Raw genomic sequence first — 13,491 nt, forward strand, 5'->3', positions numbered from 1 at the left:
GAACTTTAACTTCTACTCAAAGAGGCCACACGTGTTGTGGCCTCTTTGAGTGACTGGTGTGTGAGCGTATATGCTTGCCACAACCTGGCATTCACCGAAGTCTATGTCCATCTTTATTTACAGTCTATGGTAGAGACGTGCATATGCCAAAACATTGTTCACTTCCTTGTTTACTTTAGTGTTGTGCACATGCTCATTAGTGTTTTCATGGCCAAGCTCGGCCAGTGGAATTGAAGTAATAATAATGAGCAGTTTGAGTTGATGTAAGAATGATTCATCACATTCTCATTTATCCCACTAGTTTATTTAGCATTTTACGTACTGTATAAAGTGTTCTGTATATACATCATATACATGATACAGTTAGAGACAATGCAGTGTTTATGTACAGTGTAAAAATGCTAAGGGGTAACTATTTCCAGGTCACATTTCCAGTGTTTAACATTCAGACTGAATTCAACATTTTTTCATTTTACATCCACAGAGGTTTAGACGTGTTTGGTTTGTGTGCAGAGCTGTGAGGCCTGTCACTAATGAAGATACTGCCATATCAAGCCTTCATGTTTGTGGTGATGTAGTGACACTGGCTTCATGCCCTCTTGTAAACTGGAGGTATGATTACCACCCACACATGACAAGTCAAACTCATCACCCTCAGCGTGCTGTGGAAATGCTGATGATGTGGCATGCCAATATGCAAATCATCAAAGTTAATATGACTAATTTTCCTGCTTATGGAAGGCAATTTTAGTCACATTTATCCAGACTGACTCAGGCACTTTCACTGTGTTTCCAAAGATCCTCTGTGCAGAGCTGATGGAATGACAACAGTATCACTTAAAAGGTTTTTTAAAAAAGGAGAAATGAACAGAGGAAGGCACTTCAGGGCACCAGATATGGCAGTGGGCTTTAAGAGAGGAGCAGGTCTGATACTGTTGGAGATATAAACATAAAGGCCCTCCCACTCTGCACTGACACCTCAGCTGTCTCTCACGCCTCTAAAACACTGATGTGGTTTGAAGAGCCAGCAAAATACTATTAGAAGGCACAAGAACCGAGGAAACTGTCTGAGACTTGTGCAGGTTTACAACCAGGAAGGGGTTGTTGGTTGTTTATGACTACTGATGATGATGATGATGATGATGCATTTCAGCATGAAACATCAGACTGAGTAAATCCAAACAGCTGGCATACTCTTAAAATGTTTGTCAGTCACAAATGAGAAAAAATAAATAAATACAGAAGTGTTGTTTTCTCTACTGGTAAAAACCTCAACAGACCCTGATCCATCAATTCATCAGAGTCTGTGTCACAGCACAGCATTAAAGGACCAGGACCCTCCTCCAGGGCCTCATCCACAGTCTGGAAGTATTTTGCTGAGGATCAGATACCAGAGAGATGGACACCTCTGTTCCGCTTTCCAACCTGTGCTAAAGGTCTTCAAACAGTCCTGATCCCTGAAAACTCCACTCCTTTATTTTTTCTCAGTGTGTAAAAACTCGTTACTGTGATGTGCTGCTCTGATTAATCAGAGGATCTCTCAATAAACGTGGCCGCTGAGTAGATATCGTACAGATGAAACCTGACTTTAACCCTGATTGCCCCCCGCCCTCGAAGCAACTGTAGTAGTTTGACATCCAATATCGGAGTTGGGTGGGGTGGGGGGGTCATGACGCCCCACTATTCACCTGAATGATCGATGGACAGCTGATTGGATTTCTGACTGTCAGCAGTTTGTTCCCATCTCCTAATTCCTCATAAACTAGTGAAGTGTCCTGACCAAGGCTGCTGTCTTTGTCCTTTGTCAACATTTTTGAGGATGTATTCTTGTTTGAATAAACTTTATTGGAACCATCAAGGGATGAAACCAACCAGGGTTCAGTGTTAGTTCAATGTGAGGGAACAACAGTGTGGTCAAGCACTGCCCTAATACTTGTGATGTACTTGCTGTTTAACAGAGCAGATATGCAGCTGTAGAGAGAGGAGTATTTACATGTGTTCAGGCTTAGATCACTGTGAGGTCATCACTGTGAGCCAATCACAGTGTGGTGATGGTGGCTGTAGTAAAAAGCAAGTACATCAGAGGATTAAGACTGACACAGTTAGGAGTAATTTAGTTTTTTTCTGACTGGCTTGAGGCATTTGCTGCATCATGTGTAGTATAAATGTGTAGGTGCATAAACACAGTAACGTCACCCATCTCCTCCTCTATCACAGCAACAAAGCAGCTCAGGAGAACTGCAAGCAAGAAGCATCCCAGAAGCCTATTGTCTTCAGTTTTCCTGTTGCTTCCTGTTTCTATGTGTCGATTGTGGTCACATGACAGTCTGATCAGCTCTATAACAGTCCTGTCCAGAGGTTGTAGCAGGCGGTGTTGATGACAGACTCCAGGTGATGATACATGGACACCAGCTGTGGAGGAGGGCTGCTGCTGGCCTGTGGCTGTGACGGCAGCGGCTCCCGAAACACCACCTTCAGACTCTGTAGGGAAGAAAATACACAGCTGAGCCGTCTGTACAACTACAGTATATTAACAATATTAATCATACAGGTGTAAGAACATACTGTTTTTCCAGCTTGGCTGTCCAGAAACACCAAAACAAAGCAGTCTGTGAACTTTTGGTTCAGAACAGCCTGTAACAAGATCAAACACAATGGAGACAGATTAGATTTTAAAAGTGAAGATCCTTTACCATGTTTAACAGTAAAAACACAGGTCAAATGTTAAAACACTGACAGTAGTAAATGACCTGATGGCCGAGTGGTAAAATGCCCTGAGCAGCAGGTCCCTAGGTCGACTCCTGGCCAACTGGACCATTTACTGCATGTCACTGGCCTACCACATTTACTGTCATTAGGGACAGGTACCAAAACCCGGTTTCAAACGGGCCCTGGGGCTAAATTTTTAAAGACCAGAGTATTGATAAGCTCCAGCGTTATCGGTTTTGCTTTCAGTACTTGAGAAATTATGAAAATAGATTTCCTGTTTATTATTGCAACTCTCTCTCTCTCTCTCTGTGTGTGCCAGAGCACAGTGCAGCACCGAGACACAGACCCTGCTTCAGAGAGAGCTAAATGTTTTTTAGTGTGGTTCAGACTTTTGCATGTGAGAGTGGAAACATGAGCGATCTCTGGAAGCATCCAGTAAAAGTCTGTTACACACAGACGGAATAGTGTACAGTTTACAGTTTTCGACCAACTAGCTTGTAGTTCATCCGTCGTTGTGTCATGTGTGTTCTGTATGTTGCAGCCTGGAGCCTGGAGCCACCTAGCCATAACCAATAGCCATCTGATTGCTATGGGCATGTTCTTTGTTCGTTTGTTAAGCAATGCATGAGAAAATAAGCAATGTTAATTCTGTTCTTCATTTATTTTGTTTTTTTCTTGCAAAAGTACCGCTGAAATTCCTGATCGATTAGTGGTATCGATGAAATTAGTAGTACCGTTAAATTCTTAACGATACCCATCCCTAACTGTCATTTTCACTGTCATATAAAGAATAACTCCATAGTCCCTGAATTGATCCAAACTGGATCATAAATACTCACCATACATCTGCCTTTGAACCAGAAGCTTAGATTTGACCAAAAAAGATGCAGCTAATAAAACTGTTAACAGAGTCATAGGTGACGTTGTGCTCATAGTTTGTCAGTCTCTATCTACTGTTACTCACTCACTAATGGAATGAGTCGTCTCATAAACTGAAGGATCCATCAACATGATCCCCTTCAAGATAAAATAATTTTACACTTAAACATTTCAGCTCTCAGTTTTGAAATGAATTGAACTGATCCCATGTTTCACAGGATCCAGAAAAACCTAAGGCCCAATGAAAAACAGAAAACACCAGTTAGCTTCATGAGTGGAAGTAAAGAGCAGCCCCTCACCAGGTACTGGATGCTGTTATCGTCGAAGTGTCTGCAGCTCTGAGGGAAGCGGTTCAGCAGGACTTTGATCAGACTCTGGTACCAGGCTGGACTCATGGTCAGAAAGCAGTCCTGCAGTAACACATCACACACTGTCATCATAACAACCGCCAGTCATTCATCATGAACTACATCTGAAGAGTTTCACTCTACTGCACTGACACATCCAGTTAAAATATTACAGCTGATACATATAAAAGCTTTTTTATTGATGAATCTCCTTCTCTTTAATGAATAAATCATCATTAAACATCTACTGATGGCAGTCACTGTTGTGGAGGATTTCAACTATACAATACACCATCAATACAACTCAAATCTCTGCTCCTCTGTGAAGCTGCAGACTGTGGTGTTACACTGAACGGTGCTCCTGTTGTTATGTCCGCCTCTATTTTTTTTTTTACAGTTCATGCAAATTACATTAAAAAGTCTTCTCACTTCCCTCTTGTGGTATTTCTCTGGCTGATGGTTGATATGGAAGTTTTTTTTCTTCAGTAGCAAGTAGTTCCTTTCAGTTAGATCTGTGGATCTTCCTGCTTCTCATATTTACCAGCTGCAACAGCGTGTGCGTGTGTGTGTATGTCTTTTCCTACAGTAACAGGAACTGGCACAGAAGTGGTTTTGAGGTGTTTCTATGTCTGTGTGTCTGGACAGATGTCACCTTGATAGCATCACAACCTGCAAGATACCACCAAACTGTACAGGAGTGTAGTTGAGATGGAAATGAAGGTGGAGTTTAGAGATGTGTGGTCTGACCCATGAGCACTGAGTACTAATATTATAATGTAGTGATAACCAATGAAGCATTAATCCCCTGGCTATTGCCATGTCTAGTATATTTTAAAAATCTATCACTTTGACTTTAACACCTATGACTCATGACTTTACTTGGACTTTAGCCACTGACACAAAATGATCTAATAACCTGTAACGCTCAAACATGAAAAATGATGTTATAAAAAAATGAAGTCAATGTCTGACAGCAGAGAGAGGTGCGTTTGGCTCACACATCAGCAGAAGGACAAATAATTAGGACGAAACACAATGTTTACTACTTGACTTGGGACTTGGTGATCTTGACTAAGGGCTTAATGGTCTTATAGATTATATATGTGAGATTTTAAACAATAACACAGCAGCAAACAACTGTTCTCTATGTAAAGATATAGTGTATATAGTGTAGGGTAGTTTTTAGTGATATAGCTCTGAGCAGAGAACAAAGCCACACACCCTCTCTGTGTGTCTGTTCTTTGTTAATGTTAGCTATTATGAATGAGTTCAGCAAATGTTGCTATCGCTAGCTGGCTGACAGTTACAATTGCTGTGGAGCTGTCAATGCTAGCGTGGGCTGATATTATAGCTAAATTGTTTCCACACAGTAACTATTCAGTTGTTATTGACTCAGAACAAGAAGGGAGGGACCCATTAGTTCTGGTCTGAGATGGTCTAGTGCGACATCTAGTGGCAGTGAATACATATATATGACCATTAACGTGGATCTTAGGGCCCTATCTTGCACCCAGCGCAAAGCGTAATGCAAGTGTCATTACTAGTTTCAGAACGACACAGTTGTCCTTTTCCCGTCCAGCATCCACATTGTTTAAACAGTAAATACACTTACATGCTCCTAAAATGAGGTGTGGTGAGGATCATTGTTGGGGCATTGCCAACTTGAGGTAGCAGAAAGTGATTGACCAACAAAAACCTGGTCTGAAGTCAGTAGCACAGTTCAATGTTATTTTAAGGGACATTATGAGCAGAGTAATATGTGTCAACATAGACGGGTGCAAAACGTGTCACAGATCTGCTGCCTGTGTCAGCATTGAACTCACTGGTCAGGACTGGGGTCACTGGTCAGGCACAATATGTGACAAAAAACAGAATCTAACTCTGTGTGAAACACTGAACCATTATAATAGCAATATGCCGAGGTGCAAGCGCACCTGGCTTTTAAAGGGAGTTGCACTGATTGGTTTATTTGATGTTACGCCCAAAAAACTCCCTTGAATAATTAAGAGATTAAATACAACTCTTTCTAACCATGTGCCTGGAGCAGAGACTGTTTTTTCACTAGCAAAAAAGACATGGACATGCCACATTCTTCAGACCATGAGTTTTGGATCGTTATATCATTTATAGCCAAGACTTGAAACTTTCTTCTGACTTCTGACAGTAACTGTGTTCCACCTCAAAGGGTCAAAGTTGAAGCAGGAAGTGGGTGTAAACTGTGACTGATGTTTGCAACAGACACACTGGGCAATGTTTCCATTCGGGTTAACAGGTTAAAAGTCAGTGTAGCTCATATAGAGGTTTATTTCCGACCAGATCATCCGGCTGCTCAGATCTCAGCAATGAACTTGGTGAATAAAGTGTTTTTATTACCAGAAAAATGTAAAACAATAGTTGTAACTAGAAAATTCCAGGGAAATTTTGAGTGCCACGGGGGCTACTGCTGGGATGAGTACATGATTTATTTCCAGTGTTCAAAAGTCACCCTGATCATATTCTGGTTTTGAGAAATGTCTTGATATAAAAGACTCTGATATAAAACAATGTCACATCCCTCCATCATGTATTATGTAGGAAATATCTCATATTCTGTGTTGTTTTTTTTAATAAAACAAGAGGCAACATGTCTTCAAACTGGCATTTAAAGGGTTAAAATCCTGAAAACTAATAAACATTTGGTAGGTTTGAGCAGAACTGAAGTGGTTTAAGAGATGTATGCAAAAAAAAGCAGAAAAAAATATTGATATATGATGATTTTATAGCATTTTCTTTGTGTGTCCTTTTTTGGACGCGAGGAACCCCAGAGGGTACAAAATGTGTTACCAGTGTATAATAGACCTGTAACAGTAACTGACATTAGATTTTAAAAATATGTCAAAAAAGACACTTTCTTGCAGAAATCCATACCTTCAGCTGTAACACAGCCAAAATGATCAGCAAATCAAAAAAGAAAAGTGAAGAAAATGTCCAAAAAAGGACAGAGGGACCCCTGAGGGTTAATAAATCCCATGAACCGCTATTTAAATTACCACTATTATGTTTTTTTCAGTGCTAAATTTAACATTACTGGCGAGGAGAGCAACGCGACTAGAAGTGACAGCTTCTCCTCTCCTCTGTCTCAGCGGAGACCGTCACAACTTCACTCATTTAACAAAACAAAAAGAGAAGCAACAAAGGAAGCAGTAAATGGACTTACATATTTAAGACCTAACTAAATGTAATTTAAGACCTAACATGCGGCTAATGTAAAGCTAGCGGAGCTTGGAGAGTTGGTTATCTGGTTGCTAGGCACGCACACACGCACACAGGTCAGGAGCTGCCGTTGCCATGGCAATGTGAAAATCTGCCCAGAATTTGGCTTCTACATGGCTTAAAACAATTGCAAATTATGAGAAAACCGTTACTTCTTTTCAAAAACCGAAAACACCGTGACAGACACTGAAGCCAGAAGTTTCTTACAGTCTCTATTTTATTCAGATATTCCTTAAAATGAGTGAGTAAGCTCAGTGCGAAGACAGAGTGAGATTCTTTTGAAAAAAAAAAAAAGACGATTACATTAGGTGTCAATGAGAGTGAGACAGGTATTGCTGCCGGACTCGGCACCCCTGTTTAAATTTTGTGCAGACCCTGCCTGTCAAAGTTACATTTTATGAATCCCAACCACTATGTCTACATTTTCAGAAAGAATTATTTGTCTCCTTTTTACGATTTGGCCGTGAGCTCGAGTTAAAAATAAAAATAAAGGTTATTTTTTACTGCTTCACGCACTCTAGCCAACTGATGCTGTCACTCTAACTTTAAAGAAAAAGTGATTAAGTAAAAACAGTTCCTATGTTTTTGAGAGAGCAGAAGTTTTCCTCCGTTTTATAGTTTGAATCACATTTCTACATGCAGGTATGAGAGAGCTGGGTGACTCAGAAAAAAGGTGAGATTTTGTTGAAAAAAGGTGAAATTTTGTGGGTTTCTAAAGAAAATTCCAATGCATTCCTAATGCATTATTTATTCCCAGTTTTTTGGGAATAACTTTGGGAAAAATTGGAATTTTAACACCAAAAGTCATAGCACCCCTTTCGGGATCAAGACGCACGTTTTGATGTATATTTTACTGGGGTTTTCTCAAAGCTGCGGGAAGAGTTACGCGCTGAAATTTGGCGGAAGAATAATAAGCCCGAAGGAATATTAATAGATGCCTCGGAGCTGAACACCCGTGGCACTAATCAACCAAATTTACCCTGAAATTATTCTGACAGTTTACCTGCCACCTTACCAGTTGTGGGTCGATCTCCCCCACCGAGCGACTCTGCACAGACTCCAGGAGCTCCTCCAGCTCGTTGAATGACAGCTTGGTCAGCTTCAGTTTGTCCAGAGCCAGGTGTTCTCCATGGAACAGTCTCCTCCACAGGTTGTCCCTGCGGCAGTGACCCATGGCCTGCTCCACGCTGGCCTGGATCTGCCTGCGGGCTGACGCCACCTCGTTGTTGAGCAGAGGGAACACAGGGGACGGGTAGAACAGCCCCTGAGCTTCTGGACCACCCCTTGCCAGAGGGTAAAACTCATTCCCATCACTGGGGCCCGAGGTGACTGCGGCTTCGGACGACGTTTCCTCCCAGAGGTCCTGCTCAGCCCCACGTGACCCGCACGCCTCCGTTCGATCCGGGGGCAGCCGACCACTCAGCTCACCAGGTTCACGGTGGATCTGTGGTAGCTTCTTAAAACGACGCATGTCAGCAGTGAGGCGGGGGAAGAGCTCCCTCTGACTGGTCATGATCACATAGAATCGCAGCCTACACACAGGTATGGGAGGATTCAGAAGGGCCTTTACTTCTACTGCAGAACAGAGATTACAGCCTGACACATATAATAACCTTTTATATCTGTATGTGTGTGCCGGCCGGTTAGTAACAACCAGGGGCCAACAAAGTGTAAAATACACCCTGCATATGTTGCATCCAAACAGTGCACACCACTGAAGAGTGATGAAGAGTGTGTTACAGAGAGTTACAGTAGTAATGTGCTCTGTTTTATCAGATCTTCTTACCTCAGTAAATGCCTCTCCCCGTCTGACTGCTCCTCAAATGGAGCAGCATTATGGCACACCACCAGGGATACATCAAAGTCGTCATGGTGATGCAGACCCTCCAGATCCTTGTAAGAGCCAGAACTAAAGCAGGAAGGAGACGCAGGTTGAAGGAAGCGGCTCATGTAGGAGCACAGATTGACTCTGTTATCCAGAGGTGTGTGTACCTGTTCCACAGAGCCACCAGAGCGTACTCATGGAGGTCAGGTGTCCCTTTCTTGTTGTCGGTGGTGACTGCAGTCTTGGACATGCGCAGCGGCTTCATGCTGTAGGTGCTGGCATGGTCAGTGATGTAGTTGTAGAGCTGGTGAGCCGTTATCATCCCGGTGGAGATGGAGAAGCTCCCTAATGTATACAGGGACAAAGGCTCAAGAATCTAACTTTTCTCACTTCTTCAATTAACTCTTATGTGTTGATCAATATTTTTGAACGAATTAAAGAATTAAAACATATAAATGTCCTCAAACCAAAGTACTGCTGTGGGAACTGAATCTTTCTTCTAAACATGGTCTGAAGCAGATTAACTTTATCAGGACTGAGATGTGGACAGATGGGTGGAAGCCTGAGGCTTTGAGACTTTAATGCACGTGATGGTAATGTGCAGGGTTTTTGCACCGTTTACTGTTAGACTCAGCCCGGAGAGCAGAAATGTTTTTTAAGGTCACTGAGGAATGTATGAAAATCATGTTGTGGTGCAAACAATGTCTTTACAACAATGATTTTAACTGCAACACTGATACCAGACACAGTGTATAATCTTCTAACTACACTGTCCCATCTAGCAGCACCACCTCAGCTGCTGGTCTGAACTGAACTCAGTCTTCACTCAGCCTCCACACACTACACACTGTTTGTCTTCTGACTGTCTATGCAAAGTGTTTTAGTGTGTTTTCCAAACAAAAGATCTATACAGGCCTTATGTTATTTTTTTATGCCAAAAACAACTTCAGCATGTCTGAGTCTCATTCTGAGTCTTTGGTTCTAAATGTGGGAGTTACCTGTCAGAGAGCAGGGCTAAAACTGAACAACAGGAACCTGTTTACTCTGGGTACATTACTTTAGTGGTGTCTGGTAACAGATTGATGTTTAATGATAGAAGCTTCTCTTAAATGGACAATCTACTTCTGATAAGAGCCAATGTGAAAGGCCTGAACTTAGGGGAAGCCAGTGTGAGTGTGTTAGTGAAATGGATCTTGATCTGTGTTCAGTTGGGTGTGTACTTGTTGACTCATAAGAAAAACATACAGTTGGTTGTGTATAACAGCAGATTATAACACCAATAACTGACTTAGCCACCGAGTTAATGACATGGTTCTCTGATGATAGTTTTCTCATTCCTTTGAAGAGACTTAAAGTCACCTTGGAAGACGTGGTTGCGGCCGAACTTGGGAATGTCCGGGTGATGGGAGATGAAGTCATCCAGGAAGTCAGTCAGCTGGTAGCCCTGGCGCAGCGTCATGTGGCAGCCAACCAAGTACTGGTGAACCACTCGCAAGTGGAAGTCATAGCTGAAGGAGTGAACGTGCATCAGGTCCCGCACCTTATCACACTCCTCAGTGAAGAGCATGGAGAGCTACAACAGAGGGCAGACACAGACATTACCAGCACACAGTGTCTTCAGACATACTCTACCTCCACACTCAGGTCTTTTTTCATTACAGCAGTCACTGTGAGATGAGCAGGATGTCCTCTCAGTGCTTATCTGTGCTCTGCTTTGCATATGAATAGGACACCTTGCTGTTCCAGCTGCTCCTAGCTTTGAGCTGCTGCTCAGTGACTCCTTCTGCCCTCTGGTGAGAGCCTTTTGTCAGCATCTTTCATATCAGTCTGCTTCATAATTGTATCTTATTTAATTAAATCCACAATCAAAAGGCGGCTGACAAAAGCATTAATTGCAAATGCAAATGGCTGCAGTGAGAGGCTCCGCTGTGCCATTCATTACATTTCTTACAGCACAATACAAGTTTACAGTGTTTCACTGCTTCACTTTCATCTGGAACAGACAGCACCATCAGCCAAGAACAAAGTACCAGCTCTCTGTAGCTGAGGAAACTTTCATCTGTGTCATTGTCTGGAACCTTTTCCCGCCTCAACACTTGTCCAGAAACCAAAAGGGCAGAAGACGTTTATCAGTCCCCTCACCACAGAGACAAGAAAGAGGAAGAATATTCTGTATGAAAAGATGAACATTAACTTCTCTCTCCCTGATGGTGTTCCTGCAGTCTGCCAGACAAATTAAGTGTGACCTTTTAGCCTGCTCTCTGTGGAGACAGGAAGCCACTGGGACTACATCTCCTCTGTGTGGGCTCAAGACTATCGAGCTAACACTTATTATTTCCTAACCTGTTATCCCAAAGGTTTCATCTTCTAGCTAATTAAACACCCTGTGTAACTTTGACAAGAGCGAGTGGTTAGGTTGAGTCATGGGGCTGCAGTTCGTCTCCTGCCTCCCTCAGTGGAAGAGGAATTAATGACAGTGGCTACATTGATGGTTGAAGCTGTAATCATGAGGTCATCAAGGAAGAAGAGAGTACACAAAGCAGGTTGATTGAAAAAAGACAAGAAGAGTCATGATAGGAGAGAGATGTTTCACTTTGAGGTTGTAGCCCTGCATTCTCTGTCCTGGACAAACAGGAATAATTAAAGATGTATTTTATACACATACAAACATTGAGTGCTTCTGGCATGAGCAACTGCAACTGACTTAAACTATCTGACACCTCTAAACATAATTTCTGAGACTCTTACCACATTTTTAAGGTGGTAAGAGGTAGATTGTCTTCATGGATTTTAGAAATACAGAGGCCATTAGTCCAAGTTATGAAATATGACATACATTATAAATAATGTTACATATTATATTTCATATGCACAGCTGGTTACATATGAAATGCCTGAAAAACACATGTATCTATTTTTTTCCTGATGTGAAACAGTGTTTGGTCTGTGATAAGATTGTGAAATCTGTTTTACATTAACTATCCCCAGTATGTATGTTTGCAATCAGAAGTGGTAGCTCCCTTCACATTGCACAAATGACCTCAGTGTCTTCAGGTAGCTTCAGGATTTAAGGTTACTGACCTCTGTCCTTCTTTTAGTACATCCAATCACTGACTTGCTCTCACTCAGGGCCTCTTCTCTACATCCCTAGATTAAGCAAAAGTACTATGACTGAACCCTGGGGAACTCCTCATCAGTCATTAACATAGAATGATCTCTATCACTTCATTAGGATTTGAATCAATTCAGTGCAGGAAAAACCAAGGGCCAGGAGGAAAGTCCTCGCTCCACTTACTCCCCTGCTAAGATGCAAGAGGAAACAGTGTCAGACTGTCAAAGAAAGGGCAGAGGGGACAACAGTGGTTGCATTGACACTAAGAAAATCACAAGCTGAGACACCCATGACACCCAAACCCGCAAGCACGGAGATGGACAGCCTGTTGAAAGTCAAGGAGGAAAAGGTAATCAAAGGGGAGCTTGACTCAGGCCTTGAACCTTGAACTTCAAAAAAACTGATGAAATTCTTTATTACCTGACAAAAGTAAAACCAGTCTTTGAGACCCTACATCCAACCAGACCTGATACTTGATACTGCAGCTCCCACAGGTTTGAAAGCAGACTTCATTAAACACTGAAACCCATTCATTCCCAAAGAGACAAAAAGACAGGCATGTAGGTTTAGAAAGGAAGAGACCAGGACTGATGGCAGCAAGCAGAGCGGCAGGGAGGGTTGACGCCTGATTGGAATGAGACACCCCTCCCTTGAGAATGGCTGGGACATACCGCACAGTCAGATACTGGGGTGGCATCTGGAAACGGCTTGCAACGAGGTTTGGTGAGGAGGCTGCCCTGATGGAGAGATGACATGGGGTGGGACTAGGCAGACATACAGACATACAGACGGATGAGAAAGAGGACTGAAGAGATCCTACAGGAGTCAAACCTTTTCCATCTGCACAAATCCAATGAGACACACATTGCATACACACACATTTACAATGCCTGTACATATTTCATACTTTCATTGAGTTGTGGACCATACCCTCACCTTGTTTTACCTGTGCATCGTCACAGCAGGAGCCCCACTGCTTCCTATAGCGTATGTTTCATTATAAATGCATTTTAATATACAGCCAGTGGTTGGCTTTTATTAGAAAAAAAACTAATAATATATTGACAATGCTACATGTCAGCTGACGGATGTGTGACTCTAATGTTTATCATAAAATATGATTTGGCCTTTTTTACAACACATGAATACTGTTTGACATGCTGCATGAATCCATATCATGTCGTTTGGGAGACTGGTTTTGGCCCAGATGTAGCTCAGATGTGGCTCAGATTTGACTCAGATATGATGGTTGACCAGTAGTTTATTGTGGCCAATGTTAGTTATTGTTAACAGAATAGAAATTTACTGACCTTATGACTCTTCTGTTCTTGTGCTACTACATTTCAACATTCAACACTATCTCATCA

General features: G+C 42.2%; 1 protein-coding gene across 1 annotated transcript in view; it reads right to left on the reverse strand.

Annotated features, from left to right (window-relative positions):
• Window positions 1–282: 282 nt before the first annotated feature.
• szt2 (SZT2, KICSTOR complex subunit) overlaps window positions 283–13,491 on the reverse strand; it is a 119,312-nt gene continuing 106,103 nt past the window's right edge. The window contains 8 exon segments of the mRNA XM_022759035.1: window positions 283–2,481; window positions 2,566–2,634; window positions 3,888–3,998; window positions 8,203–8,516; window positions 8,616–8,719; window positions 8,974–9,096; window positions 9,180–9,357; window positions 10,372–10,585. Of these exon segments, the coding sequence (XP_022614756.1) occupies window positions 2,338–2,481; window positions 2,566–2,634; window positions 3,888–3,998; window positions 8,203–8,516; window positions 8,616–8,719; window positions 8,974–9,096; window positions 9,180–9,357; window positions 10,372–10,585 (1,257 nt within the window). The 3' untranslated portion in view covers window positions 283–2,337.

This window comes from Seriola dumerili, unplaced genomic scaffold (assembly GCF_002260705.1).
Source record: "Seriola dumerili isolate Sdu_G_001 unplaced genomic scaffold, Sdu_1.0 BDQW01000319.1, whole genome shotgun sequence".
Lineage (NCBI taxonomy): Eukaryota > Metazoa > Chordata > Actinopteri > Carangiformes > Carangidae > Seriola > Seriola dumerili.